General features: G+C 46.3%; 1 protein-coding gene across 4 annotated transcripts in view; it reads right to left on the minus strand.

Annotated features, from left to right (window-relative positions):
• LOC124220916 (protein O-mannosyl-transferase TMTC1-like) overlaps nucleotides 1-26,547 on the minus strand; it is a 144,767-nt gene that overhangs the window by 52,163 nt on the left and 66,057 nt on the right. For all 4 annotated transcript variants that reach the window (XM_069137037.1, XM_069137036.1, XM_046630359.2 and 1 more), the window contains exons 4-6: nucleotides 12,901-12,974; nucleotides 5,430-5,561; nucleotides 4,544-4,616 (exon numbers count right to left, since the gene is read on the minus strand). In XM_069137037.1, coding sequence (XP_068993138.1) covers nucleotides 4,544-4,616; nucleotides 5,430-5,561; nucleotides 12,901-12,974 — 279 coding nt within the window. The remainder of the gene's footprint in view (nucleotides 1-4,543; nucleotides 4,617-5,429; nucleotides 5,562-12,900; nucleotides 12,975-26,547) is intronic.

A 26,547-nucleotide genomic window follows, 5' to 3' on the forward strand; every position in this document is an offset into this window, starting at 1 on the left:
TTTTGAAGCCTCTTCTAATGAACTATAACCACACTTGCGGAATACATCTGAAAAAAAATAGTACGAAAACGAAGGAGCGAAATATCACGATTATCCATCCGTATGAAATATTGCGACTTTACTTTTTACCGCTTATCTTGGGGTATTTCCCAGGTTATCTCAGCCTGGTTACGCCCCTGTTAATTTTACTGTCCGGCCTCGGAGAATTTATGGAAAATTGATCAGTCGACGATTTTTGCGATTAAGCAGATGCCAGTTTTCAATCCTCGTGACCAGGCTTGATGTAACGACGGGTTACTAGCAGGGGATTTAATGAAGTCGATGGATCGTGTCGCCGTCAAAGCCCCGAGAAATACGCCCGTCACGGGGTTTTAACAAATCTCTTCATTAGTCAAGTCCGGTCTCGTGACGTGCGCCGGGTGTTTTTCGGCCAAGGTTACGAAACACACGTGACACGCGTGACGGCTTGTCGATATGATGAAAATATCAAGCCGCACGCGAATGTGCAAAATTTTGCGAAATCGTACGAATGACGGGAGCGTCAGAAATAATTGCCAAATAACCGGTCCGCAGAAATTTCCTACCCCTTTTCTATTCACTCGTTCAATTATTCGGTTTCATTCAACGCTCGCTGCCGTTCGAATGCGGTCTGATAATAATTGGCCATTAATTATATAACTGCATGCCTGCGCGTTGACTGACTGCAGGTCGCTGGACTCGTCTCAACGCCGCGGCTTTTCCGTGCCGCGTATCCATCGCGCATCGCACGTAAAACATCGAACGAGGATAATTGGGAGAAAGGCCAATTGCAGCATATGTATGTCTGGGGCGTCCGTCCTTTTCAATTATGCTTTTGCGCATTCAATTCGCGCCGCTCGGCCACGGCTCGCGGAGGGAAATTTAATCTACGTCGCGATAAACACTGCTTAGGGGCGAAGCCGTCTAAATTAATTTGTCGCCATAAACTCGATGACCGAGGCTCGCTTAATTTGCTTCCCTGGCCGACAGGTAGGCCGGTCAGAACTTGGACCGGACCCTGTCCGAGGGTCGGGCTGACACCGCGAATTAAGCAACCCTGCCACCTTGCGCGCTGCAACATTCGTCTGAGCGGGACGGAGGATTTACTTTGTCCTAGGGTGTAGAAATTAGCGGGTGCAGAAGCAGCAGCGTGACTCAGCCTGGCGCTAAGAATAATTCCGTGATTATGCATCGCTGCACCGATCCCTTGTTACAACCGGAATCCGACAGTCCGAAAGGGCTTCCCTGCAACGATGCAGTCATCCTTAACAGGATTTCGTCTTGCGAGGCACAACCGCGAACTGTGAAACCCGCGGCTTGATTCGATTCCACTATTCTCGTTTTTGTGTTAAAGCTGACTGGACTGCGAACGTTGCAAGCTTCTTCTTCCAGTCAAACATATCGGCGGAATTGCTCGTTCAGGGGCGGAGTTGAAGCTCCGAATTTGAAAAGAGTTCCGAAAGCGGCTAATTCCGAATTATTCGCTGGCGCAGCTTGAAGTAAAGGAATCAAACTTTGGAGAAACAACAATGTTTCGAATGGTCGGAAACGATCGACGGCTCAAAGTTCCGAAAATTCAAGTTACGGTAGAGCAAAATTCCGATAAGTAAAGTTTCGATGAATTAAAATTCCGAAAATTAAAATATACTCACACAGCGTAGTTCACTCCACGAGGGGGTGCAAGTAAATCAGTAAAACCGAAAATCAAAACGAATAGGATTGCAATCTCAAAATACCGAAAATTCAGAACAAAGAAAGATCAAAGTGGTGAAATTTCACCAAGCCTGAAATTCACGGAACTAAAACTCTTTGATCGCTCGGAATTTCAATGTTTCAGATTGTTGAGTGAAAGATTCGCCACCAAAAATTTTGAAATTTAGCATAATGGGAACTTTTTGAATTCAGATTTTCCACCCCGCTCCAGTATTCGCAAATTTTTCAAAGTTTACGGTTATACTAGAATTTTCCTGACAATCAAAGCTCGTTGGCGTTTGCTATTATAAGTTAATTACTTACGACTCGTGTGCAACAATAAGGATCATCGCCCGATCGACGAGGGCATAAATCGCGAGGCTAGCTAGCGTATCTGCAAGATATTTGTACAGAGTTCGCTGAATCGTAATGATTTGTCTGTGAGCGGAACTCGGTGGGTATAGTAAGGGAAGCTCCTTCTCCCACGACGGTCTTCTCCTTTTCGCATTTCTCTATTCTCGTTTTTTTCTTTTTTCTTTCACCCCCTTCCGCGAGCTTCAACCGCGTTTCCGTTTCCGTTTCCGTTTCCCTGTTACCCCCTGTGCGAGACGTGGCAATGTTCCAATATCGCAAAACACGCTTTCAAGATATTCAACCTGCGAAATTATTCCCCCGAATAAAATCCTGGCGTTGCATAAATGTGTATAGACACCCCAAAATTCTTGGTATGTTAACGCGTGAGATTCGGCCAGAAACGTTTTCTCCTCTATCCGTTTCCTGCCTCGAAATTATCCTACTTATTGTCATTATTTTCGCAAGATATTGCCTGATCAAAAAACAGCTGACCTGAAGTTTAGGTAAAGTATAATATCTCGACAATACGAATGAGTGGTTGGGCGGGAAATGTGACAAGCACAAAATAGTGACGTCGCGTTATTCTTGTTCAGCAACGATCGCCTGCACTCGACCTTTGAACCGCGTGTACATTTGATACCGATATCACAATAATTCCTACCCTCCATGTACTCACAGCATTTTTTTTTGCGAATAATGTTGCTAAAAGAGAGGAGGAAAATGTTCTTGACCAAGAAATTGAATCGAGATTAAGTCGCGCTGTTGATTCTACGTACAAACCTACCTGCTCTCGTCATTAAAAATCGTTGAAATTCGATGTTTTATATCGTTTAAAAATAAGGTCTATTCCATGAACTATCTGATCACTTCTCCCGGTAGCATTACTCAAGGTAGATATTAAACAAGGTACGTATTTCGGTGGTTCGGAACCGGAAGCGCGTGTATATACATACAAGGATGGGTACGACGAAGATCGTTAGGGTTAATTAGAGGTCGTGTTCGGGAACCCTTTCAGGTCCGCTAAAAGTTATCAGTCATGCCTGCTGTTCCTAAAGGAAATTTAAAACTGTTACACGGTCAGTGCGTAACGCGTTTTGATCCCTCGAGTGTCGTGTTGCTGTAAAAATGTTTGCGGAATCCACTAGGTGTGTGGGTACGTATAAAACCCTCGTAACTCTACGGTTATTATACCGCCACCCCTCGACTCGCACGTATTTCCGTACGTGTTTCAAACCCCCTTTTCAACCCCTGTCCCGAACCCATCGCCTCTCCCTCCCTCCTCTTCTCGTTCCACCAACTTCCAGCAAAACTCCCGAAAGGCAACCCTGTACATCCACTAGATTCAATTAAGGCCAGATACCGGCGACTATAATATGCACCACGCGAATAGCGACTGGCTTCAAGGCAAAGTGCTTTGAAGCTTGTACAGCCGCTCGGTTTCCATTTTTTCATACCGCTCTTTCATCGTCGATCGAATTTTAAGAACCTCTTTTTCTGATCGCTAAAATTTCGAGAATTCGTTGACGAATAAAAATAAAAAAAAAAAAAGAAACAACGAGACGAAATGAATTGCAACAGCGTTGAATAAAAAATTTCCAATTTGGTGACCTGATTTAGTCCAACTATCAGCGCAAGTTGCAATTGAAATACCGGTTGAATCCACTGTATTTCATGCCGGCTGCAGATTAAACTTTTTTCATCACGAGCTAAACTGAAAAAGCGCTCGTACGCTGCGCACGGTACACAAAATAACACAGGAAATTCGAAACAAACAGAATCGAGATCACACGCCATCCGAAAATCATTCGATCAACGGTGAGCTACAGTTTTCATTTATGTTTTATGGCGTATTCATCGGTGATACAGCTGTAACAAGTTTCAATATAATATACGGTATTACGCAACCTTGAATCACGCCCGTCTTCTTCGATTCGATACAATTATTATAATTATTATTTTATTATAATTGGGGAGCGGGATCCATAGCGTTCTCTAAATTATCAAGGTGAACGTCAATCGGAGGGTAATAATTCGCGGGCGAATTCCGAGCGAACGTGACGCGCGAAATGATTATTCAGGCGACACGTAGCGCTTGTCCCGGGAGCGAAAAGAGAGAAGGAGAAGGATGGAAAAGGAAGGGAAAAGAGCGATTAAGAGCTGAAGGGGAGAAAAAGCGTCTTAGGAACTCTCGGCGCCGGTTTAGAAGAGCATCCTCGCCTTCAACGAGCGTCTGTTTCTCCCCGTAAGCAAAAAACTTCGTCCCTGCAGCAGGCGTCTCCGGCGGATCGAGTGCGGTTATAAAGCCTGATCCGATAACCCCTTTCCCAAATTCTCGAGTGGCAAAAAAACCTCGAGGATTATACCGCGGGGGCGTTTCAGGGGCGTTTCGGGGGCGTCAAAAAGCCTCGGCGTCTCTTAAATTTGATTTTTATACTCGGGTATGTAGAGGCGAGGATGACGAATGCATGGATATACTCACCGATACGAGAAGAGCCGCGGCTCGCCGTGAGAAATTTCTCGATTCGTCGTTCCACCGCGCCTCGAGTAGCGACCTGTGAACGAGAAAAATTTATCAATATTTCAGATCCGGGATTTCGAATACATATTACGCACTCGCCGTTTTAGTATCAGGCGGACTTAACGTAGCGTTACTAATTCCCCCTAATAGCCTCAGGCGATATCTGCCGGATAGCTGAGAGGAATTTATTGCCGAATGGATCGTAATTCGGGACGATTGAAATTAAAATAAAATACGTCGTTCTGCAGAGCAGCGTCGAGAAAGAAGGATTCAATCGCGAGAGAGATTTATACTTTACATATACGTGTGTGTAATACGTGTACATATGTACATATACACGGGGTGTGATAAAAATTTGGAATAAAATCGTAGCCGCGATAATCATGATTGATTTCGTCAATCATCCCTGCGGATAGCGATTCAACGCCATTCATCGATACGCGCGTGCGATACCTTCGTCAAAAGGCACACCTTCGCATCTCCGCGTAACGAGAACGACGAGGCACAGGAACTCGACATGCAACGGAGGCCTTGGACCAATTTGCAAATCGGGCAAGTCGAGCGGCTCGTTTTTCTGCAGTCGCATGCCGCCTGTCACACCCACAATGACAGCGTTTGGCTACCGAGTCAAAGACTTCTTGCGGCCGGCAAGAAATCGCTCGCGAATTACCAACCGGCCCCCGTTATTCACGGTTCTCCTCGCTTTTTCTTTCTTTTTTCGCCGATGGTCGAAGCAGGATCGATAGAGGTCGAATTCGTCGGAGATAAAATCAGTAAAATCCGGGGATCCTGACAGCGGAATTTTGACGCGTGAGATGCGAAGCAAAACGGAAAAGTATCGTCTCACCTTTTTATCGAGTGCCAGGATCGACAGAGGTCGTAGAGGAGATTGAGGACAAGCACCGTGACTCCGGTCTCCTTCGCAAGCATCGACAAAGCGCCGAGTCCCACGCTGCTCCAGACGTGGGCCGTTTGTTGACTGAAACAGAAACCAATAAACGTGAAAAGTTTATTGCGGGAAAATGTTTACGCGAAACAAAATATTCACCGGTATCGATTTCCTGTTTGCCCAAGTTAGGGTTGAACCATCGAGCAACGGTATCGCGTGTCAATTTGGACGGAAAATGATAGGCTTGCGGATAAATTTTAATCTTTTACACAAAAATTATACACTGCAGGCTGTCACAAAGTGTGATATCGATTATTGGCAGCGACGCCGTCGACCAATGTTCATTTCTCCTTCAAAAACAAAGTGAAATTCCGCACCAAGCCTTAAATTCGACCCCACGTATCAATGGCGAGAAAAAGTCGTTATCGTAATTGTCAGACTCGAAAATAAGATCAAGTTCAGCGTAATTTCGTAGTCTGCTGGACGTAATCAAGACCCAATTTCAGTTCGCCACTGTCTTTAAAGTGGTACGATGATTGTATGAAAACGAGAATTAAGATTCACTCAATCGTGTTTAGTCCCGGCTGAACCTATTCCACACAAGCATTAGCATCATTTATTCGTAAGAAAGCGCGGTGCAATTAAAACTTGAAGTAGCGAGTTCGGAATAGACACCCTCGAGATGTTCAAAGGTGGGAGGGAGGGGGAGGAAATTGCAGCGATGCAAGTTTAGCCGAATATTTTAAAACTGACGATGATTATTCTTCTGACACAATCGGGACGTACATCCCGACAATAATTACCAGAATTCTTGTCCGCCTGTTTCCTCGGGGCTCTTTTCATCTCCCCCCTGCGAAAGGAGTTTGAGAGAAGCCGTAGAAAAGCGAGAGAAGAGAGGTGAAGAAATATCTGGAGAAAAGTGAGCGAACTGTTGAAATCCGCGAGACGCGGGGATAAAGTAGGTGGAGAAGCGGGGAGGGTGGTCCTTTTGTGGGGTGTTTCCGAGAAGAGATCCCGGCTACGGCGTGGCAGGAAAGCCGGGGGAATAATCTGGAAAAATGACTCGACCATCTTTTATGCGAGTATTACAGGGCTGGGGGCAATCTCATTCCCTTATCTCGAATGTAAATAAGTAATAGAGGGTAATTTCCGTGTCTCCGTGTATATCTCTTCGTTATATTCGGTCTCGTGCCGAGAATTTTCACCGGATACCATCACGCCCATATACAACCCGCTCCCGTAACAAGTTCGACGAACTTACAGTCACCAGCTGTGCCGATAGCTTTCGACCTCTTTCGAATAATTTTCGACCCGTATGTAACGCATACCTGGAAGAGTTCGCGTGTATACCTACCGCGCATAATATCGTCACCCCCCCCCCCCCCCCGTGTAATATGATTTCGGTACGGGAAATACCTGATCGATCTCTACTTGAGCTCCAAAGTTCCGAGCTTTCTCCCCGAAACTTTATTACAAGGGGTAAATTATTATCACGTAAAGAACCGACGAGAATTTCCCCGATCATACGGAATTTCGCGCGAGTGATTAATAACAATCAACCGGTAAATTGTTCGCACCAACGCACTTCGTTCAATTAAATTATTGCCTGATGCGAGCTTGCGGGGCGGGGTTATCAACCGGGGAAAAATGGGAGGGGGACTGGCCCAAGTTTCGTTAAGGTATAACCTGTTTTAGCAAATGAGGATGCCGCGCATCAATCTACGTTAGTCATCGCACCTGTCACAGGCCGTGGTTCGGGGAGGGGAGGGATTGTGTGTCCCCGGAGGATCGGGGAAAGTGTGGATGCGGCAGCTCCTCTTTCCGGAAGTTTGTTTCAAGGGTCGAATTCGCTCGCGAGTTAGGTGGCAAAGGGATAAAGGGACGCCGGCTTCGCGCCTCATCGCTAATTGTAGGATATATGATAATAACAATAATCGGGGGACCGACACACGTGCTGCCCCGTTCGTATTATCGCATAACACAACCCTTAATCAGCGATCATTTGGATTTATGGGACGCGTCGGTCCGCCCGAGGGAATCACGCCCAATGCGATCGATAACTTTTTGTCAATTTTCCCTCGAGGGTCATCGATTTCTCCATCGCTCATCGCCGCTTTCGTTAGTTATAATAATAAGAATATAAATGTAAGCCGTGGGCGAGTTACTCGGGCGCCACTTGCGCCCCGTCGCTCGTGTCGGGCTAATTACTGTTTACGACCAAAGCGCGAAGCGAGGCCTGGGCGGGGAGAAAAGCTGCCCCCATAAAGCAGCGCGGATTACCTCCAAGGCGTCATTCTCGTAGTAACAAGCTAAAATGCCGCAAGTGACGGTGGGCGATCAATTTCAACGGTCAAGTCTCCCTTTGCTCTGCGGGTACTGAACAGCCCCTAAATTGGGCCCGGATAAGATTTTAATCCAATTGGAACTCGGGGCGGGGTTGAAATCCCGAATTTGAAAACTTCCGAAAGCGCCAAATTTCTTTACTTCACGTTTCGCCACTAGATAATTCGGAATTAAGCGCTTTCGGAGCTTTTCAAATTCGGAACTTCGACCCCATCCCTTGGTATATTCTTCCACGAACTCAAGATCCATCGATTCGTTTACGAAAATTAACCAACTATCAAATTGAAATTCCCTCGGTTTCTTAACAATTTTCCGGCGGTACCGAGCAAGAAACGGCACCATGTAAACTATAACTAAGCCAGAGCAGGCGCGTGTTTCTCCATTAATTATATAGCCCAGCGGCATGGCAGTGCCGGAGTTCGAACTTTACTATGTAAATAAGTAAATTTGTAAGTAAATGTCGGTAGCTCTTCTGCAGGTCGCCCCGAGGGGAATATTAGGGAGGAAAGGCAGGTACAAAGAGGATGAAATACTAGATAGACTCGTTGAATTTCCGGCGTCGAGGCACTGAACGTCTCTTGGCACCTTCCCACCTCCGGGGGCGTCGGAGGCGGCGCGATTCATCACTCGAAAGTACGACGGTTGACACACTTCTCTTTGCTTCTGCCATTACTCAGAGCGCGCGCGTCGGCGAGGAAGGGGGGAGAAGGAGAGTGAGAGAGAGCGAGAGGGAGGGAGGTAGAGAGAGGGACAGAAGGAGCTGTTTTTCTCAACTTCCCTCATTTGCCTCGGCGACCGCTCGAGCTCCGGCTGCCTTATTCCCTGGCTCCGACCGCTTACTTATTCCTGAAAATATTCATGTGCTCTTTTCCTCCCCCCCGCTTCCTTCGCCCTTTCGCTTTTCGTACCCGTATACGCGTGAAAATAAAACGAGCGGATGGTTAATATTCCACCGTCATCCCGCACCGCGTGTCCCATTTGTTTCTCCTCATCTCGAACTGCGTGTTAAGCCTGTAAGAGGATCAAATCCGTCTGGAGGAAGCTTTTGTTTTGGCTCCACCCTTCCGGCGTGTGTTCCCGTTCGTTTTTCGACTCTCGAGTCGATCACGGAGTCAGTTACCCTCTCCGGAATCTCGGGCGCCGGAGGAGTATGAAGACTGCGGTTTGACTTGACGTTTTCCCCCCGCTCGAGTCTCGTGTTTCGCGGGAAATTCACCCCTCCGTGAAAATTACCCCGCGGTGGGCGAATGAAATTTTATCGCTTACAAAAGCTCGCCACCATTTATCGTTAAAATATTTGCTCCCGGGCGCTGTACACGCGTGCGAAAGTCGTCGACGGAATCCCCGGATCCATCGGCAACGGGGTGGAAGGAATTTTCGTAAATCTCGAGTCACCTGTCCCCGGTTTCACCCGGTTGGTAAATTAGTTTAGTTTATAATTTTCACACCGCCTTCGCACTCATGAGAATGAATGGGATCCGTTGTTTCGAGGGCTGGCAGGTGTCAGGCTTGCAGCGGCGTCGCGACGTCGCGTTTCACCTCCGACGCAACCCACCGGCTGGGTTGATGTACGCCCGAAAGCCAAGTTTACCGGGATTATACACACCCCAGAAATCCATCATCCTTATCCCCGAATTGTCTGACTAGGTACTCTGACTGCGGACGTTTGCCTCCCGTGACGAAACAAACGAGCCTATATGTATAGGTATACGAGAAGCCCGAGACGACGGATAGAAACGGCTTTACCCTTGAAAATAGTTAACGATATTTAACGAAAAATAATTATAACGACCCAAACTCGATGAATAATTTTATACCAAAATAATTAACCTAGTAAATTACTGCGCTCTATTATTCTTGAGGAGGTTGTTTGGCCGAAAATTCATAGGCGGTACTCTTCATACTCGGTCAGCTTCTTTCTCGAACTCGTACTTGTAGTTTCATTTGGAGTGAAACAGTCGTTTAATTCGAAATCTGGTATCCTATTCCTGATTCTAAAAAGTCTATTCAGAAGTGATTTCTTACTTCCATTTAATACGTATTAGGGTGAGACTCGAGAGTAAATACGAACAGGGAAATGGAAAATGGAAAGCAGAGGCTTCTTCGGAAGTGTATCAAAGAGAAGAAGAAAAGATTTTGTAGACGAAAAGAATGACCACGGAATGTTAAATACATTTCATAAAGAAATTCTTTGTTTAATTTTATAAGCAATATAAGATGGTGTTTTCTTTTCTTTTTTTTCTGTTTCATTATTGCTATAATTTTTTTTTATGCAAACGACTTATATTTTGCGAGAATACTGTACGCGATGAAGGGAAATGGAAGGAATAATTTTTGGATTCAGCAAACTCGAAAACACAATATTTGCCAAAAGCATCTCATGCAGCTGAAAAAAAAAATAAAATTTTTTCCAGGCCTGTGTTATTTACACCAACTTTTAAATTGCGCCGGGGATCGTTCATCGCGTTCTTTATACCCTGACCATTGCAGACTATCAGCCGTCAAGTGATTCGCGATTTCATGTACGGTTAGCGTGACCGAATTACGCCCACCCAACTCCCGTCATTGTTTCCCCGATGAGCGGAGTAAAATGCGGAAATATAGCCTCAACATTATGAATTACCAGGAGGGGCTTAGGTCCCCTCCCCTCCCCCCTCGTCGCTCTCCGTTGCCAGAGTCTGTTGGCAATAGCGGGAAGATATTTATGGTTTGTTGTTTGGTATGCATGAGCCGCAGCTTCGAGCTACGTACGCATACGTTATACATGTACAGGCATACACGTACGCTTTGCGCGATAAATTAACTAAGTAACTGAGAATATTAATATATACGATTTTATACCCCCCGGTTCACTCTTATGGCCTTTCAGCCTTTACTCAGAGACATTGCGTACGTAATATTTCCGCCGTATTTAACTTCCCGTTTCGCTTATACTATTCTTGTTGTTGTATCGTTGAGCTTTCGCGGTCTTGTTCGCGGAAAATAATTGAAGCGTACATTTATTGCGGTACCACGTAAAATGAAATCGGTTATTCTCACTTGCGATGATTTGAAACTTGACAACAAAACGGACGAGAAGAAACATTGGGCGTGTATTTTCGACCCGCAAGATAAACTCCAACTTTTTATTGCCTTCGGTAGAGGAGTCGTGAATTTCGTACAATATATTCAGTTTCCAATATTGTCGTTGAAAAGTGCGACTCGACTGAAATTTATAAGAACCTCCAACTTTTCGGAACGAAAACTTATTCACGTCTCTCGAGGAGAAAAAATGTGTGATTAAAAAATATCTGGCGAAAATTAATAAATTAAGTGTTTCGTTTAGTAGGCGGATTCAAACACCCTGAAGGATTAAATCTGTTGATAGAATTTTGTCGATGCGGTTAAGATCATTCTTCAATAAATCCCGGTGAAAATGTAACGAGTATCCGGAGAAAAAGGTAAATGCAAACGTCGCAGATTTACTGCACTCGACACTTGCAGCATTTTCTCGCGATGTAAGCAAGACCCGAGTCAAAGAGTCACACTTTTATTTTACGATTTTTCGTCCGTTTATTCATCGAATAAAGTAGAGAAAAAGGGTGAGTCTGCTCCTTCTGTAAAGGTAGGAGTACTACATGACCTTAAACGACTCTAAGCGATGACACTTGTCGGAGCCGCTCATGAGCACAAGTTGCGGTATAAGCTTATCGATAATAATAAGCGAGAGCCGCAGCCATCCATCTGAATGGGCGATACGCTCTGCTTTGATGCGCAACATCTGTGGTAATTCAAACAGTCTCGTTTGCTCGGCTCGCGCGGCCGCACGTCGCTTTTCTGCCCTGGCAGCTTATACATCCGTGTTTACATACACTCGGTACACGGAAGAGTCGAACGTGGAAAACGTTTCTCGGCTCAAAGCTCGAGTAGCTCATATCCCGCGTCTACGGAACCCCATCACTTTTCAAGTGCGAGTACGGATAGTCGTTCACACCCTCATCCGCTATCCGCGAGGATCCTGCAGGATAGTCACCCTGCGCGGAAGTGACTGTTTTATGGACCATCTGGCTTAATCATTTTGAGTAGAGGACCTCGGCTTACCGAGAAATCTCACTCGCGACGTGACGCGATGTAACGTTATAGGTACAGGGGCGAATATGATCGTTCTGCGGTAATTATTTCCATCGGCTAAACCAAAAGGATGATAGGGTAGAATTTGTCGGCTCGAAATAACCCCGGAAAATCGAGGATTCGACGGCCGTAAACGAGCCTGTTCCACGCTGTGAACTGCAACCATGGTACGGACTGGAAGTGTGTTATATGTATATTAAAGTGTCGCCAACAATCTTTGAGACCCCGATTTTGCGCCAGCGTGACGAGCGGTCAAAATCGACACTTTGCTCAACGCGATTGAAACAGTGTTCGAAAGTCCGTTCGAGTGGCTACATGTTACGGGAAGTTGCGGTAGAGTGTTTGGTGCCCGGCTTGCTAAAGGTCAGTTTCGTCGACCTTATTGTTTAGTCTCCAGCTTCCAAGTGACGGTGTGAAGTGTTTTTGTAAACGAAAGTGAATGTCACCTGTGTTGTGCGTCTTCTGCGTCAGGAAACTGGAGGAAAATTGACCGAGGATTCGCCGGTAAGTACATGAAACTTTTTTTTTCCGCCCTGATAACAGCAAATCATTTCCAAAATGACTTTTCTATGAATTTGAATCCTTATTTGTGCTGTGGCCTGTTTTGTCACCGCCTTGGTTTTACCGCTTTTCAAAAAATGTTGCATCGATTTGTATCGCGTGTCTTTTGTCCGGCGAAGGAAATGTAAGTAAGGATAATAGAGATAGAAGGAGAATTGAACAAAATTTCTTGGCGCTGCCCTCGAGTTTGGGTAAATAATATTTATTCAGGAACAAGGTGGATGGATATAGCCAAAACTTGGAAATCCGTTTTATTCGAAGGCTGACGGCCCTCGGGAGATAAATCCACATTGACTACGCGTTTTCCCCACAGTCGCTAGTCTCACCCCGGAAAATCCTTCGGCAGCGTACTTTCCGGTGGAAAATGGGTTATTAAATTATCTGCGTAGCTCCGGTTCGTTTCGAATTTACTCACCCGTGATAGGCCAGAAAAGACAGCAGAAAGAAAATGCAGGCGAGGACGTCCGCTCTCCCGACAATCCCGGTAACCTGGAACAGAAATAACAAAAAATTTAGCCATCGATGAGGGTGCGAGAAATGAGTTCGGTCAGATTTCACCTTGGCTAATTGCGAGGGCTGGAATTTAATGTCACAAGTCAGCCACGTCGCATGTAGAATTGGAAATACTTCCGTTGAAAATCCGTTGGATTCAGTTTGGATAGAAAGATAGAGGGGCACGGCGAGAGAGAGGGAGGGAGAGAAGGAGGGAGAGTCACTGTATACGCGAGAAGATGTATCGCGGAGGAATATATGTGTCGGAGAAATTGAAAGCAGATCTCCATTTTCAATTCCCCTGAGATGTACGCAGGTGCACACATGTACATGTACCTGTAATACACATTTCTCGAGGATACATTTTCAGGTAAATTTCCATACAAAAATAGATTTTCCTCTAAGATATACGCCGGCGTTTGTATAGGTACGCGTAAAAGGACATGCGCATGATGAAAATGTCTCGAGAGTCGTTTTTTAAGCTGGTACTTCCCGCCCCAAATTCACCTCTATTCGCCCTTCCTCCTAGCGCTTACGGCAGATGCCCGGGTGTTAACCAACCTAAACACACGTATGCGAGACACATTCCCGATCGATCGTGACATTAAATATGAACCATCTGCATGTACTTACGTACGTTATATTTGTACACCTTTGCCAATTCGACGTCTCGCGCCTCTTACGCGAATATCACTTCGACGTAGGTGGATGGCAGCGTAGTCATTCTTATTTCCGGATAAGTGCTTTTTCCCCCCTCGGCTAGATATATTTTTTCAGACTTGTATATAAAAGGGATTTTTTATCAATGTATAGCGAATCGGATTTGAGTGAAATATCTATAGTCTGACACATTTCGTCTCTATTCGGATTATTTGTGACTCGTTTGAAAGTAAAAAGAAAGTATATCAATACGAATTCGAATCAATTTTCAATCTTCAATTCTCGTTACGGCGCAACGAGATAACCGTCGGCTCAATCAAGGAAAATTTCCGATAATTTCGCACTTCCATATTTTTACGCGGCAATATTTCGCGGGTCACGGTCTTTGTCCGAGAATTTTCCGCACCGCGCATAAAGCCGACACGTACGAGTATCGACGATTCGAGTATGGGGCGCCTGTAAAGGGTTATAGGCGAGGGCGTGGGAGGACCTAAAATAACGCCACGTACGTCTGGCATTACGGGACGACAGATTGAAATTGGATCCTATTCGAAGGAAATCCCGGAAAGCCCGGCGAGCCGGATCCCGGCTTGGTGTGCTCGGCAGTCGGCAAACAAGGTGGCCGACAAGATAAGGGGTTGCCGAATTATTGATGCCGGGCCACCAGTGAGTGATAACCGAAGGACCTCTCAACCCCGGACAGCTGGGCCGAGGGTCGAATCGCGGCCGAGTCTTCTTCCGCATTCCCCAAAAACTACACCACCCCTCTGCATTCGCCTTTGGCGTATACCTACGTGTCCTGTCATTTTTCCCCCATTTTTTCAACTTCCTATGTCTCTGTTTTCAGTGAAAAAAGGAAGTTGTTGTAATCACCTTGAAAATGAGAAGTTCAGTCATCACTAGATCTCGATGTTTCAACGTATGTGATAAATTTTTTTGCTCGACGATATTTCGAGAACGAATTACCGGATTTGAATGATTTTGGTCTCAATCGACGCGGTTCTTTCAAACTCAGAACTGATTAGATTTTGGCTCTGATTGGTTCGCTACTTTTTCAATTATTTAAATAACAAAATTCTGAGAACTCATGTGAATATTATGATATTTTGATAATGGATGAATGGGTTTGGATGAAAATTGGTACCGTGAGGTTTTATGGGGCGTTAATCGCGAATCTGAATTCGTAGTTCAAAATTCGAATAAAATACGATTCTCTCTTTTCTCTATAAACTTGGCACCTGCAGTGTGAGAATGAGAAATTCGAGGGCTGTTTCATGGTCAGTCTAAAGCCGCTTGTTTCTTTCACTGCCGCATCGAAGAACCTTGGATAGATATTCGCACCGAAATTTTCCCTCCATCTTCCCCTCCCTTTTGATACATCCTTTTTTTCCTATTTCAATTGAAACACCCGTGATCCTTGATTCACGTCGCTGCAGAAGGGGAGAGATTGCCTTTCTGAATTTTCTACGACTCATGCGGGGCCGCGCGCACTCTCGAAAAAGGGTGGCGTGGTCATCCGGGGGATGCGGTCAAGCATTCGTACTCCGTCAACGTCGACGGGGTCGAAAGGGAGAAGGGGCGATGGAGGGAGGGAGTGAGGAAGAGGGAATGGGGGGAGGGGGGAGGACAGCATGCCTAGCCCCCGGGAAAAGTGCTTCTTCCCGCTTCTACTTAAGATAACAGAGATTGCTGCCTCTTCTTTGATAAATTTCCAACCGGCCGGGCAGATTTATCGCGGCAACGTCGGCCGGGGATCCAATTTCCAAAATAGCTGGTGACGTTAATTTATGATCCAGGTTTCGAAACGCGAGATCGTTCACAAGGACTTTTGACTCTTGACTTTCCGGGCCCTCTTCGCCCTAGTCGCCGAATCCTTTTCATTACCTTGCAGCACGCTCCTCGAACAGCAACGGGGTTGTTTAAACTCTTGAAGCGCCTTTGTGCCAAGTGCAATCAATTCCTCGTGCGCGGAAGTGTTTTTCCTTTTTTTTTCTCCTCTCTTCTTCTTCCTCACTTTTTCCCTTCTCTCCGGGTGATGCGAGTCTGCTAAGCCCCTCGAAATAATAACACCTCGCGGAAAACATCGTGAGAACGAGGAATATCTTTTTTCAACCAAACAAATATTTATGGCTGAGAAGGAATGCCGGATGTAGGTGTCGAAGGTGTGAGGAAATACTGAGAGCCGAGCATCCCTCAAATAAGGCACATTCGTGGAAATAATTGTTTGCACGTCTGGCATCTGCAGGGGGTTGACGTACATTGCGGAGACGTGTCGTTCACCGACGGCTTGTTTCATTGTTGCGAATACACGGATCTCTGATCTGTGGTAATATAATGCATGAATTTTTTCTGTTTTCCCGCAACGTTTCTTCGTTCAGTTGTTCCGCGTTTATAAAAACATTAGTAAGCTCTCGAAGTACTTTACGGCGGCTCTTTTGTAGTATCGTGCTCTGTTGTTTTTCGTTCTCTTCCGGTCATTATTTCTCACGATGCGAAGTACGGGAGCCCTGTATTACAGACCAATGTTCGGAGTGATTGAACGTTTGGTCGACGCAGGCCTGCCTTTGACATCCGAACCGAAGCTCGTGCTCGGGAACAAAGGGAAGGAAAAAGAAAATATATAAACTACTACTAATGTACGGTCTATTCGAAATGCAGCCATAAGTGGGTACAATTTTCAAGTCGAACTAGATTAATGCGGTGGAATATATATCGAGGAAACGATCATGAATGTAGGAAAAATGTCAACACAGCTGAATGAAAACTCAGAGCTTTTACCGCGTTTGCCCACAATCGTGGGTTTTGCTTGCCCGCGATTTAGTCGGGAAGACAAACGATCCCTTGTATCGACGAATCTGTTGATCGAGAGTTGAAGAGGCGCTTCAGGCGGCTAGAGAATCCGGGCAAAAAAGCGTCTAGTTCTAGGGTGAGATGAAATCGGGGATAGGCTCAGGTCAAGGTTCAGGATTAATCGGCTTGGGGTCAAGCCAGGATCTGGATTACTCGCCCAGGCGCAACGTCATCGAAGCCTAGAGACGGATATTCGGAAGATGAACTGACTCTGGGGTGCGAAACTCACGCGGCTGCTTCGGAACCGAACGGTTTCGTGTTCATTGATTAGCCTCGTATAGGATGTACATATTTTAAATCGATAATTTGCCGAATCGCGACGGAATATGCGTGTGTCAGTTACGTTTTGCGTTCACTTTTGTCTCCCTCGATCTGAGCAGCAGCTACGCCCTCGTGTTAATTTCTAGCACCCTCAGCGATCGAATGACAAAGGGAGAGCGAGGCGGCATTGTCCCATTTGCCTTGGTTGAGGTACCGAATATCCCGAATGAAATTTGAATAATAATATCTCGGCGCACTCGAGCTTTTGGTCATTTCATCGCGAGGTTGGAGGTCGCGTTTCGCAGATTGGGTCCTCGACTGTATACGTGTGTATACGTATAGTTACGAGGTATGGAGGATGGGGGAAGGGGGCAATCAACGGGTCGGTATTCGAAGTTTGGAAATGAAATGAAACGATACGATACGAAATGAAACAAAATGAAACAAAATAAAAGAAAAGGAAACGAAACGCAAAATGAAATTCCTCGTTCCATTAACATCCTCGAGTACCACTGCAGCGGAAAGCGGGGAAAACGGTACGAATTCGTATACCTACGGTGCGAACGGCGACGAGTTTCAAATAATTTCGTGGACCGACAAAGCTCTGTCGTACCCTGCCACCCCCCCCCCCCCCCCCCCCCCCCCTTTCACCACCTTCCCGCGACATCCGCTCCCCTCCCCGTCCTCTCCTTTCATTCTCTTCTCTTCTCTGCTCTTCTCGTCTCTTCTCTTTCCGGAATTCGTTCTCGACAACGGTTCTGGTCGAACGATCGAGGTATGTCAGCCTCCTGCGAAGTATCCTGTGCTCGAATCCTCTACTCCTACTTCTATACTCGCTAGCGATGGCCTAGATACTGTTCTGTGTCGATGGATATTGCACCTATCCTTGTACCACCCACCCCCGATCCTCGTTCGCTACGAACTACCATGTTCACCGCAATTTTCCAGGTCTTATTTCGCTTCCCTGGTATTCAGGGTTTTTCATTTGGAAAGAAATAGTGAAAGCTACTATCGTAGAAGTACGTCAAGGTTTAATGAAACGCTATTTTTGAAACTGACGAGAATTTTGGAAATACATTTGTTATGTTATATGTATATGTATGTATAATATCTTATCACTAGGTCACGACTTCCACATTGTTCAGATTGTCTTAGGATCGAGAATGTCGTCGAATCTAGTGTAATTCCATGTTAGATTTACCATCCATACTCTCAGTACTCTCTCGGGTTTTCCGTCCAATATATAATTCAGGCTCGTACCGCGAAAATGCGGTAAAAAGGTACCGTCTCAAGGCTGCTGATCATTCGAAAATGAGAAAAATTTTCATTACACCGCGACGCTCAAAGGAAGTCTCGAAATCTGATGAAAAGATCCAAAGAAGGGTGTAATAATATTTCTGGCAAGTGTATCGCGGTATTGAAAAGTGTCCCCGCGAGCGATGGGTCGGCGATATCACGGGGGTGAAGGTGGGCAGGTCGAAGCCACGTGACCCAATTCAAAGGCTCGAATGATGGCCTAACCGAGATAAGCTGGAATAGAATATGTATAGAAGGTGTATAACCCAGTAGGTTTAACAAATCCTGCTACAATATTAAGTGGCATAGCGACGGCGGGAGGGGAGAGGAGGAAGGAGGAAAATTGGCAGGGAGGGGGTGGGTGGCGGTCCGCCCGAAGGGACCGAGTCGAAATGGAAAGGGTGGCGGGTCGACGAGGGCTAACGGGTACGAGGTCGGGACGCCGGGAGGTTAGCCAACCCGCCGGCCATTTCGCGGTTACGATGTCGTTGCCGTATCGGTGTGTATATTCAGCGTATATTGCGAGAGTGCGGGATGTGCCCTCTCCCCCCCCCCCCCAGCCATCCCATCCTCCCTTCTCTTCGCCGTTACTCTCGCTCGCGACTCACTAGCGACGACGAAGGAACGGCCAGATGCCAGGCAGCGTGCGGCGGCCCGTGGTTTCAGGATAAATTAAACCGGCGCTTGCCACAGGTCGTTCACGGAATGTTTCCTTTACGGTCCTCTTGGCTTCTCGGGGCTCGGCCGAGGACACGACGATAAAGGGTTGCAGGGCCGTCCGGGCCTCAGGAAAACCCACATGCTCCGAATCACAAACCGTGAAACCTCCATCGATGCCCGGCTTCAGCGAACGCGCGTTAAGTAGATGCTGTCCGTACCCGGAACGTGCGGGACGAAGTTTATACACGAGGATGTACGTAGGGTGTTTCGGATGAAAATAATTTGCCATTTTTCACCGTGGCGCCCCTTGAAAAGTTTGCTCAGGTCAAAAGAAAGATTCTGTCAAAGGGTGAGTGATCTACCTTAGGTGGAAGATCGCGCACATTTGATTTTTCCACTTTTTCATACTTTTTTTTCTCGAACATACGTTGAACCACTTCGATTGTTATTTATTTCCTGACATTCATACTCAAGCCAAAGACCGCGATTCATAACATAACGACATCTCAACCGGGAATCTCATTCTTCTGAATCAAAAATTCCTATCAAATTATAATTATTCTATGAGATTGAATTAATAATGAAAAAGTTGTGAGATACAACGCTCAAACATCGAATGGAGACTTAATGTTACAAGTGTGGGTCTTCTTTGCGCCGTTAATTGACATTCTGACTGATGTAAGCAATGAACAAAACATTTCATTTACGATGCGTCATAAATTCGAGCAGATGTAAAAAAGTGGGAAATTAATTGGGCGCGATTTGCCTCATAACGCAAAACTCTCAATATTTGACAGAATCTCTCTTTCAACCTAAATGAAGTTTTTAAGGAGTGCTATGGTGGAAAAATGGAAATACTTATTTTTTTTTTTTTCTGGATCACCCTAATTCAAGTATACCGATACGCGATCACGTAACGTTGGTATTAAATTCATCCGGAGAGCACGAAACCATCGTGCAATGGCCTATGTTTATTAGTTATGGCATTTAGAATGTGAATCTATTAAATAGCTTAATATACCAGCATCTTCGTCAAGTTTCTTGCTAACAAAATGATCATCATCCAAATGCTTCCCTTTTATCATGTCCAATGTCTTCACTTTGCTCATCAAAGTTATTCATCTAGCGATTGAGAAGTTCACGACACGAGTTTATATAGAAGGAAAACGATTACCCCTTTAGAATGAGAAGAGATAAAAGAGGCGAGCATTATTATCACGCAATTAAACTTGTGGTAAGTGGACATATACTTCCCTGAAGCGAAGATTGAATGAAACACGAATAATACCAATTCACGTTGACTTTTTTCGAGTTGGGTTAGTGAATAAGTTGAAACGTATCGAAATCACCAAACGTGTCCGCGGTACTGACAATGCCATATAACATATGGGGAAAGATTTATCCGTCTTTGATTTGGAGAGGGCCCGTGGGATAGGAAATGACTGAGCAGGTGCGGTCGAGATTATCGTTCCCATCCCCTTCCGTAATGGCGGGATCCTTAAGGGATGCGAAAGGATATCATGTATAGTACGCGTAAATCCTGAGCTGATACACTAACGTGACCACGGGGATTTTGCCTCACCGGCCTCGCGCTATCATAGCCATAGCCTGCAGAGCGTATAGATGGATCGACGGTTCATTTCGACCGAAGCGAGAGAGAGAGAGAGAGAGAGAGAGAGAGAGAGAGAGAGAGAGAGAGAGAGAGAGAGAGAGAGAGAAATCCCCGCGCAATTACCTATGTGTGAATTTACCGCCCAGCCTGCGCCAGAGGGAATGACCAGCTGGTTCCTGGAATCGGGAAACAGGCCTTGTGAAGACACGCGAAATTATATGTACGCGACACCGCTACAGCCACTTCTCTAAAGAGGGTAAATAATACCCGAGGGTGAAACGCAACCTCCGACCTTCAGTCTCAAGGTTCTCCGGCTCTGTCTTCTCGGCCTACTCATCCCCCGCCGCGCACGAGGCTAGGCTAAGAAACTTCTCTCCGCAAGGTTTTACTGCCCTTTGTCCGGGGCGACCGCGGTCTTAGCCCCGTAACCCTGCCATGCCTCCCGGGTACCCAGCCATGGCTATAAACTAGGCGCGATGGCGACTTTAGAGTCGGGTGACGGTTTAGGCCCTACTTCTGAAACCACCCCGAAGTCTCGCTGCGCCTGTCACTCGAGATGTGTCTATCGCTTGAAAAATTTCTATTTTGTCCCGCTTCAAGTCGTGCTGAGCATTAAGGTGTTCGACTTCGGTTGAGGTCAATAAGTGTCTTCGAGGATCATTGACATTTGATCAATGCCGAATGGGCTGTTAGCACAGCTTAAAACCGGTTGAAATCTAGGACCGTGAAGCTCTGGTTGAGTCTGGCTGTGCCGAAGTGCAGAGAAGTTGAATCGGAATGGTGGTCATTGTCCGAAAGTCGGTGAGCCTTTACTATCTTAGAGATGGTTGAACGCAAAGAACAAAAAATCTGTGTCGGGGAGAAAATATAAGGTGTCTGTAACGAGGGGAAGCTCTCGTCTTGAAGGGGATTTTCTATCGTAAAGACGAAAGCTAGGGCACATTTAGCGGGGTGGCGCGCCCCAATGCTGGCAGTGAATCCTTCTCGTAAACGAAATTTAGCCACAATATCCCCTTCAGTTGTAAAAGCAGAATAATAAAAAGCAAGAAGAAAAAAGAACCGAGGGGGAGGAAGGAAGGAGGAAGAAGAAGAAGAAGAAGAAGAAGAAGAAGAAGAAGAAGACGAAAGTAATAAGCCGTCGTCAAAATGGAAATTACCTCGAAATAGGTAAGGTGCCGAGGTGAAACCGTACAGCCACATCCCACCTCATCACTGCGGAACGGTGCCGCGGTGGATCTCGATTTGCGGAAAAATGACGTGTAAAAAATGCGACAAAATCTGCCTCAAGTTTCATTTCCTCCCCCAGAATTCTCGGGCGGAATAAATCTGTTTTGGTTGAATCTCACCCCCCCTCGAAGCGGTTTCTTCCTGTACGTATGAGGTGGGTGTGTGGGGGGTTGGTAATATATACTAGGGCAATAAAAATGCGGGATATAGACGAACGAATTGGATTACGAAATGCCCAAAGCGATCGGGAAATCCCCGCACGATGCTTTATCGGGATCTGCTCCCGGGGTGGACGGCTACTCGAACGAGGACGAGTGCACCGCGTCACTGAGGAAAGAGGACGATTTTCTTGAGCGGGGACGGGTCGTCCGGTCCCTGCGGGGAAACAAGCCGGATACTTCTCCGGAGCAATATCCGTTAATGAAACGTCCAACTAGAGGTAATGGACAGCGCGACGACCACTCTGGTCAGCTATCAAACGCCTTTCTCCATTTGTTCGGGATTGACTCTCGGATACTCGGCCTGCACTTCGAGCGTGTCGCGACTCAAGAATAGCGCGCTATCAAAGGCGTTTATATCGCCCGATCAAACTGATTATTTGCCCAATTGAGCTTCACGGCGCTATTCTCATACGCTACACGGCTGTGCCGAATTGCCCGTTGTGTCGTACACCGTGTCTGGGGAAATTTTTTCACCGTTCAAATTTAAAACTCGCCCGAAATCATCGCCTGGAATTGATGCCAAAATTTAGCCACTATACTTCAGAACTCCCTTGGAAGGAAAAGTCTTATAGCTCGCTGAACCGGTGAATTGAAATTGCTCGGTATACTTGAGGGTAGAAAAATGTTACGAGGAGTATGAAAACCGGCCAGTTTGAGAGGGGTTCGAAACCACCAGGGGTTTCCTAAACTCCCCGCACCCGGTGGATCTTGGTCGGATGAACTTACCGGGACAACCCAAGGAAGGGGTAATTCTCGAGGGTTGGGCTCGGATTCTTCGAGACTTTAGAGGAACTTGAGAAAAGCGTTCCCGCACCTTTTTATTGCCAGCAGGTGTTCGTCCGAAATCTTTACAGTCCAGGGCTGATTCATCGTGCCGGCGCGAATCATAAAATTGCTGAAAACGCAATTGGATACGGAAAAGTAACTTTCACGCACGGCACCGTGACTGGGGAAAACAATCGAGGTGTCGTCCTCGTTATAAGAATTGCTCGTCAGACCGAAAGAGGCGTAAGCACCTGGTTCGGCCGAGTTAACCGCGGTTATGTGCTGCAGAAGCGGAGTGGCGTAAACCGCGTCGACTATGGCGTCTGATTACGACGCGGCCTGGCCGGCAGGCTGGAGGCTGTCTGAGTGCCGGCTGAGTCGGGGTGGTCGGGCTGCGCTGGGGGTGGAAGTGGCAGTGTAAGTGGAAGTGGAGATGGTTATCTGGAGTAAGGGCTCGCGGTGCGAAGCCTGCGGGGCTGGAACCGAAGGCCGCGGCGTTCTAACAACTCAAACATTTACATACTGCTCCGCCCGTGATAGCAAGTGAGTTATGTTGACTAATGCGCTGCTTCCTCGCCACGGTTGCCGGGCGTCGGTGTTGCGCCGACCAACCCTGCGCGCCCTGCATGCGGGACCCTTTTAGCGCCTGGACGCGCGTTACCGGAAACGACCTCCGTCCCCATCCGGCCTTGCGAAGAGTTAAGCTGGATTCAAGCTTACGAGTAGCATGTAGCATAAGCGTCACGATGAAATATGTATGTACAATTTACGTGTACCTAGCACCCTTGATTACCGCCCCCTCTATCCGTGGCGCACGCTCTCGTCACGCGGAAAAATCTCCGGAAATATAGGTTTACCGTTGGACTCGGAATTTACATTTCATACACCGTGTGGTTGAGGCGAGGCGATATAATGACCCTCCGACTTGGTCGCTGACTACTGAATTATAGATCGCAACGCTCGAACATGAGGGAAACTTCAACGAATTCGGAGTCGGAGTCACTTTTTCGATCTGCCGTCAAAAGTCCCGAGTCTCTCTACTCGAGATCTTCCATTGAAATTGACAAACAGATACAGATAAAGCCCCTGAATCTTACGTGCCTATTAGGCGATGCCTTCCGTTTTGATACCCTGGGGTATTTCAGGGGCAATGGAACGTGGCGGGTGGGAACATGAGAGTGGCACATTAGGTATACGGTTGGATCGTTAGCGAGATAGGCTACTGTACATTGTCGGGAAGCGAGGAGGCATTACCATATATGCTTACTTGGGTATGCATATTTATGGTACAACACGGATGGAATATTCGTAGACGATTAGGCTCCATCCAGGCCCGCCTAGATCGTCGGAGATGAAAGCAATCTGCCGTCGCTAAACCGATTGGCTCCGAGCGATCGATGTAACCTAAACTCCGAAGCCCTAGCCGCGCAGTTCCGGGGTTCCGTGCTCCACGGCAGCTAGGCTGTAATGCGCGTAAGAATTCGCGATGCCGCTGGATTGCTGATCGGGTATGATGAAAAGTGCAGGAGGCAATCAACCGAAGTACCTCTAACCTCGTAGGTGTATGAATAATGGGAGAGGAGATCTTTTCACAAGAAAGATTCGACCGGCGAATCGGTTAGAGGAAACTTTTCCCGGGTGCAGGCAAAAGCTCTCGTAAAAGCTCGTCGTCGGTCGGAGCCCAGAGTCGGTAGCTAGTTAGATGCGAACGGGGTGAAAGAGGTGAAAAGGGTGGGAAGTCGTCTCGAAAGGCTTGCAGGGGTATGAATGGATTCGTTACAAGCCGCGCTTGTCACCGGGCGTAAATTCCCTCCCCCGCCCCACTCTTTTTTCCTCCCTCTCTCTCTCTCTCTCTCTTTCTTTCTCTTTCTCTTGGTTCCTGTTCCCGGGTCTTCGCTCACCTCGAGCGGCAGTCAACACTCAAGCGTGGCCTTTCATCCTTCCGTAAATTCGAGATTGTCGGGTGTGACACAATGCGCCCGGCGATCCTTTACTGCGGAAACAACGCTCCTCGAGGCTCCGAGGATCCTCGCGCCGCGAACGCTCCGCGTTCCGCCCGTAAGGGCGGATATGAATCGCGTTATCAAAGTCATCGACTAATGCGCGCGACGGGGTGGTTGGGGGGATTCAACGCGGTCAGGAATCCCGCGAAGAATCTCCCCGTATGCTTGCAGCCACTCCCGGAATCGAATCTCGTCCGGGATTTAAGAGTGAATACCAAGCTGCATGAGGTTGCCGGATTATCCCACTCGCGTGTCTCAGTTCGGAGTGTGAAAAGCCACGATCTCGCAGAAATTGCGTCTAATTGTAAGTTCCGCTCAGCGCTTTACATTTCCTACGTTTATTTCATGCCTCTCTCTTCGACTCTTCACTCGTGAAATACGGGATCTCGTAATTCGTTCGGTGCAAGTTTACGATTTTTTTCACGTCTTTTCATAAGCATGTTTCCCACGATCCTTGCGAACGATAAAATCACACGTTAATCCGATTTCTTGTCGACCGCAATCACTTTTCGTTTTCCTTCAAGCTTCCCCCCACAGAATTTCGGTTTGCTAAGTTTAGTCCAATGCATGCCCGAACAATAAAAATAAACGCGCGCCTCGTTCACGTTTTGAAACGCATCCCTGAATCGAGTGCGCAGAGTTATCTTCCCCTCAATTCCGAATCGCTGTCAAATATGGGTGGAATCGCGGGTGAATACACTGCATATGTACAGATATATATACACACACATGTGTACGTGTATACGTATAGGATATTGCGAATTTATTTGCACGCAGCTGCAGTTATCGGACGGATGTATGTGAAACTTTTTGCCTTTGCAATTTTTAGTCACAGTTTTGTTTTCTTATTTGAACGAAAAAAATCCCTATTTCTCTTTTGGGTCTTGTCCAATTGCCTACCGTTTTCAAACTCTTCGATAATCGATGCTGCATATTTAATCCTTGGAATAATTCAAACGAGTGCAACTGAACTGTGTAGCTGCAGGATTGGCCGACCGGAGTGACGTGCAATCGGAATAATTCCAACTGACCGTGAGCTTAATGGGGATTTGAAAATTGAAAAAGCGTTTTGATGTTATACCTCACCGTATTGATGCGTACGCGTACTTTTTTATGCATATACACGTACGATCATTACGTCCCAAGAGGATCACCAACTCCTCGCCGAAAACCACCATATTTCCGTACAATTTTTCACGTCCGCCTGGCAGATCGTTATGATAAACATAGTATGACTTTAGCAATTTATATTCCCAGTATATCTAGCCTCGCTGCACAGGGCGAACGAGCGAACGTACGAATGGGCTTCGTGGCTTGCGAAACAATTAACTTTTCCATCATTTGTAATCCCGTTGCGTTTCGGCTTTTCACGAGTGTGCATATATTTATATATGTATGTATATATTAATATACGTATACCTTTCAAAATGACATTTCAACGTTTTTTCCTCCGTATATAAACTGTCGCAGATTGTGCAGCCATGCATTGTTCTATAACAATGGCTGACTAGTATTAACACTACCCCAAATGAAAAAAAGAAATGTGTATTACATACACGAGGGAAAGATAAAAAAAAAAAAAAACCCCAGACGACTGTGTATGATGGATCGATCTCGACGCGTCGTACACCTATAATGCATCGCACAATGCTTTACAGACCACAGGCAGGGTGGGCAAATTGATCGACCATAAAATGTATTTTCAATTAATATCAGAGCGTAGATACATTTCTCTATGTACGCGTACAAACGATTCATCAATTTGCTTTACTTTTTTATGATTACCCTCGTATACATATATTCTCTGAGGTAGCGATACATTTGCCAGAGTATAGTTATAATATATCTACCCACACTTGGTCTGTAATTCAATTTTTAAATTACCATTAATTTAATTTTGTTTTTTTCTTTTTTATTGTCTTGATCCTCTTTTTTTCAAATTCTCTTTGTGTCACGCTCACATTTTACATCGTTTATCGTGTGCTCGCTCGCTCATGATAAATGGACTCGAAATA

Source organism: Neodiprion pinetum, chromosome 6 (genome assembly GCF_021155775.2).
Source record: "Neodiprion pinetum isolate iyNeoPine1 chromosome 6, iyNeoPine1.2, whole genome shotgun sequence".
Taxonomy (NCBI): domain Eukaryota; kingdom Metazoa; phylum Arthropoda; class Insecta; order Hymenoptera; family Diprionidae; genus Neodiprion; species Neodiprion pinetum.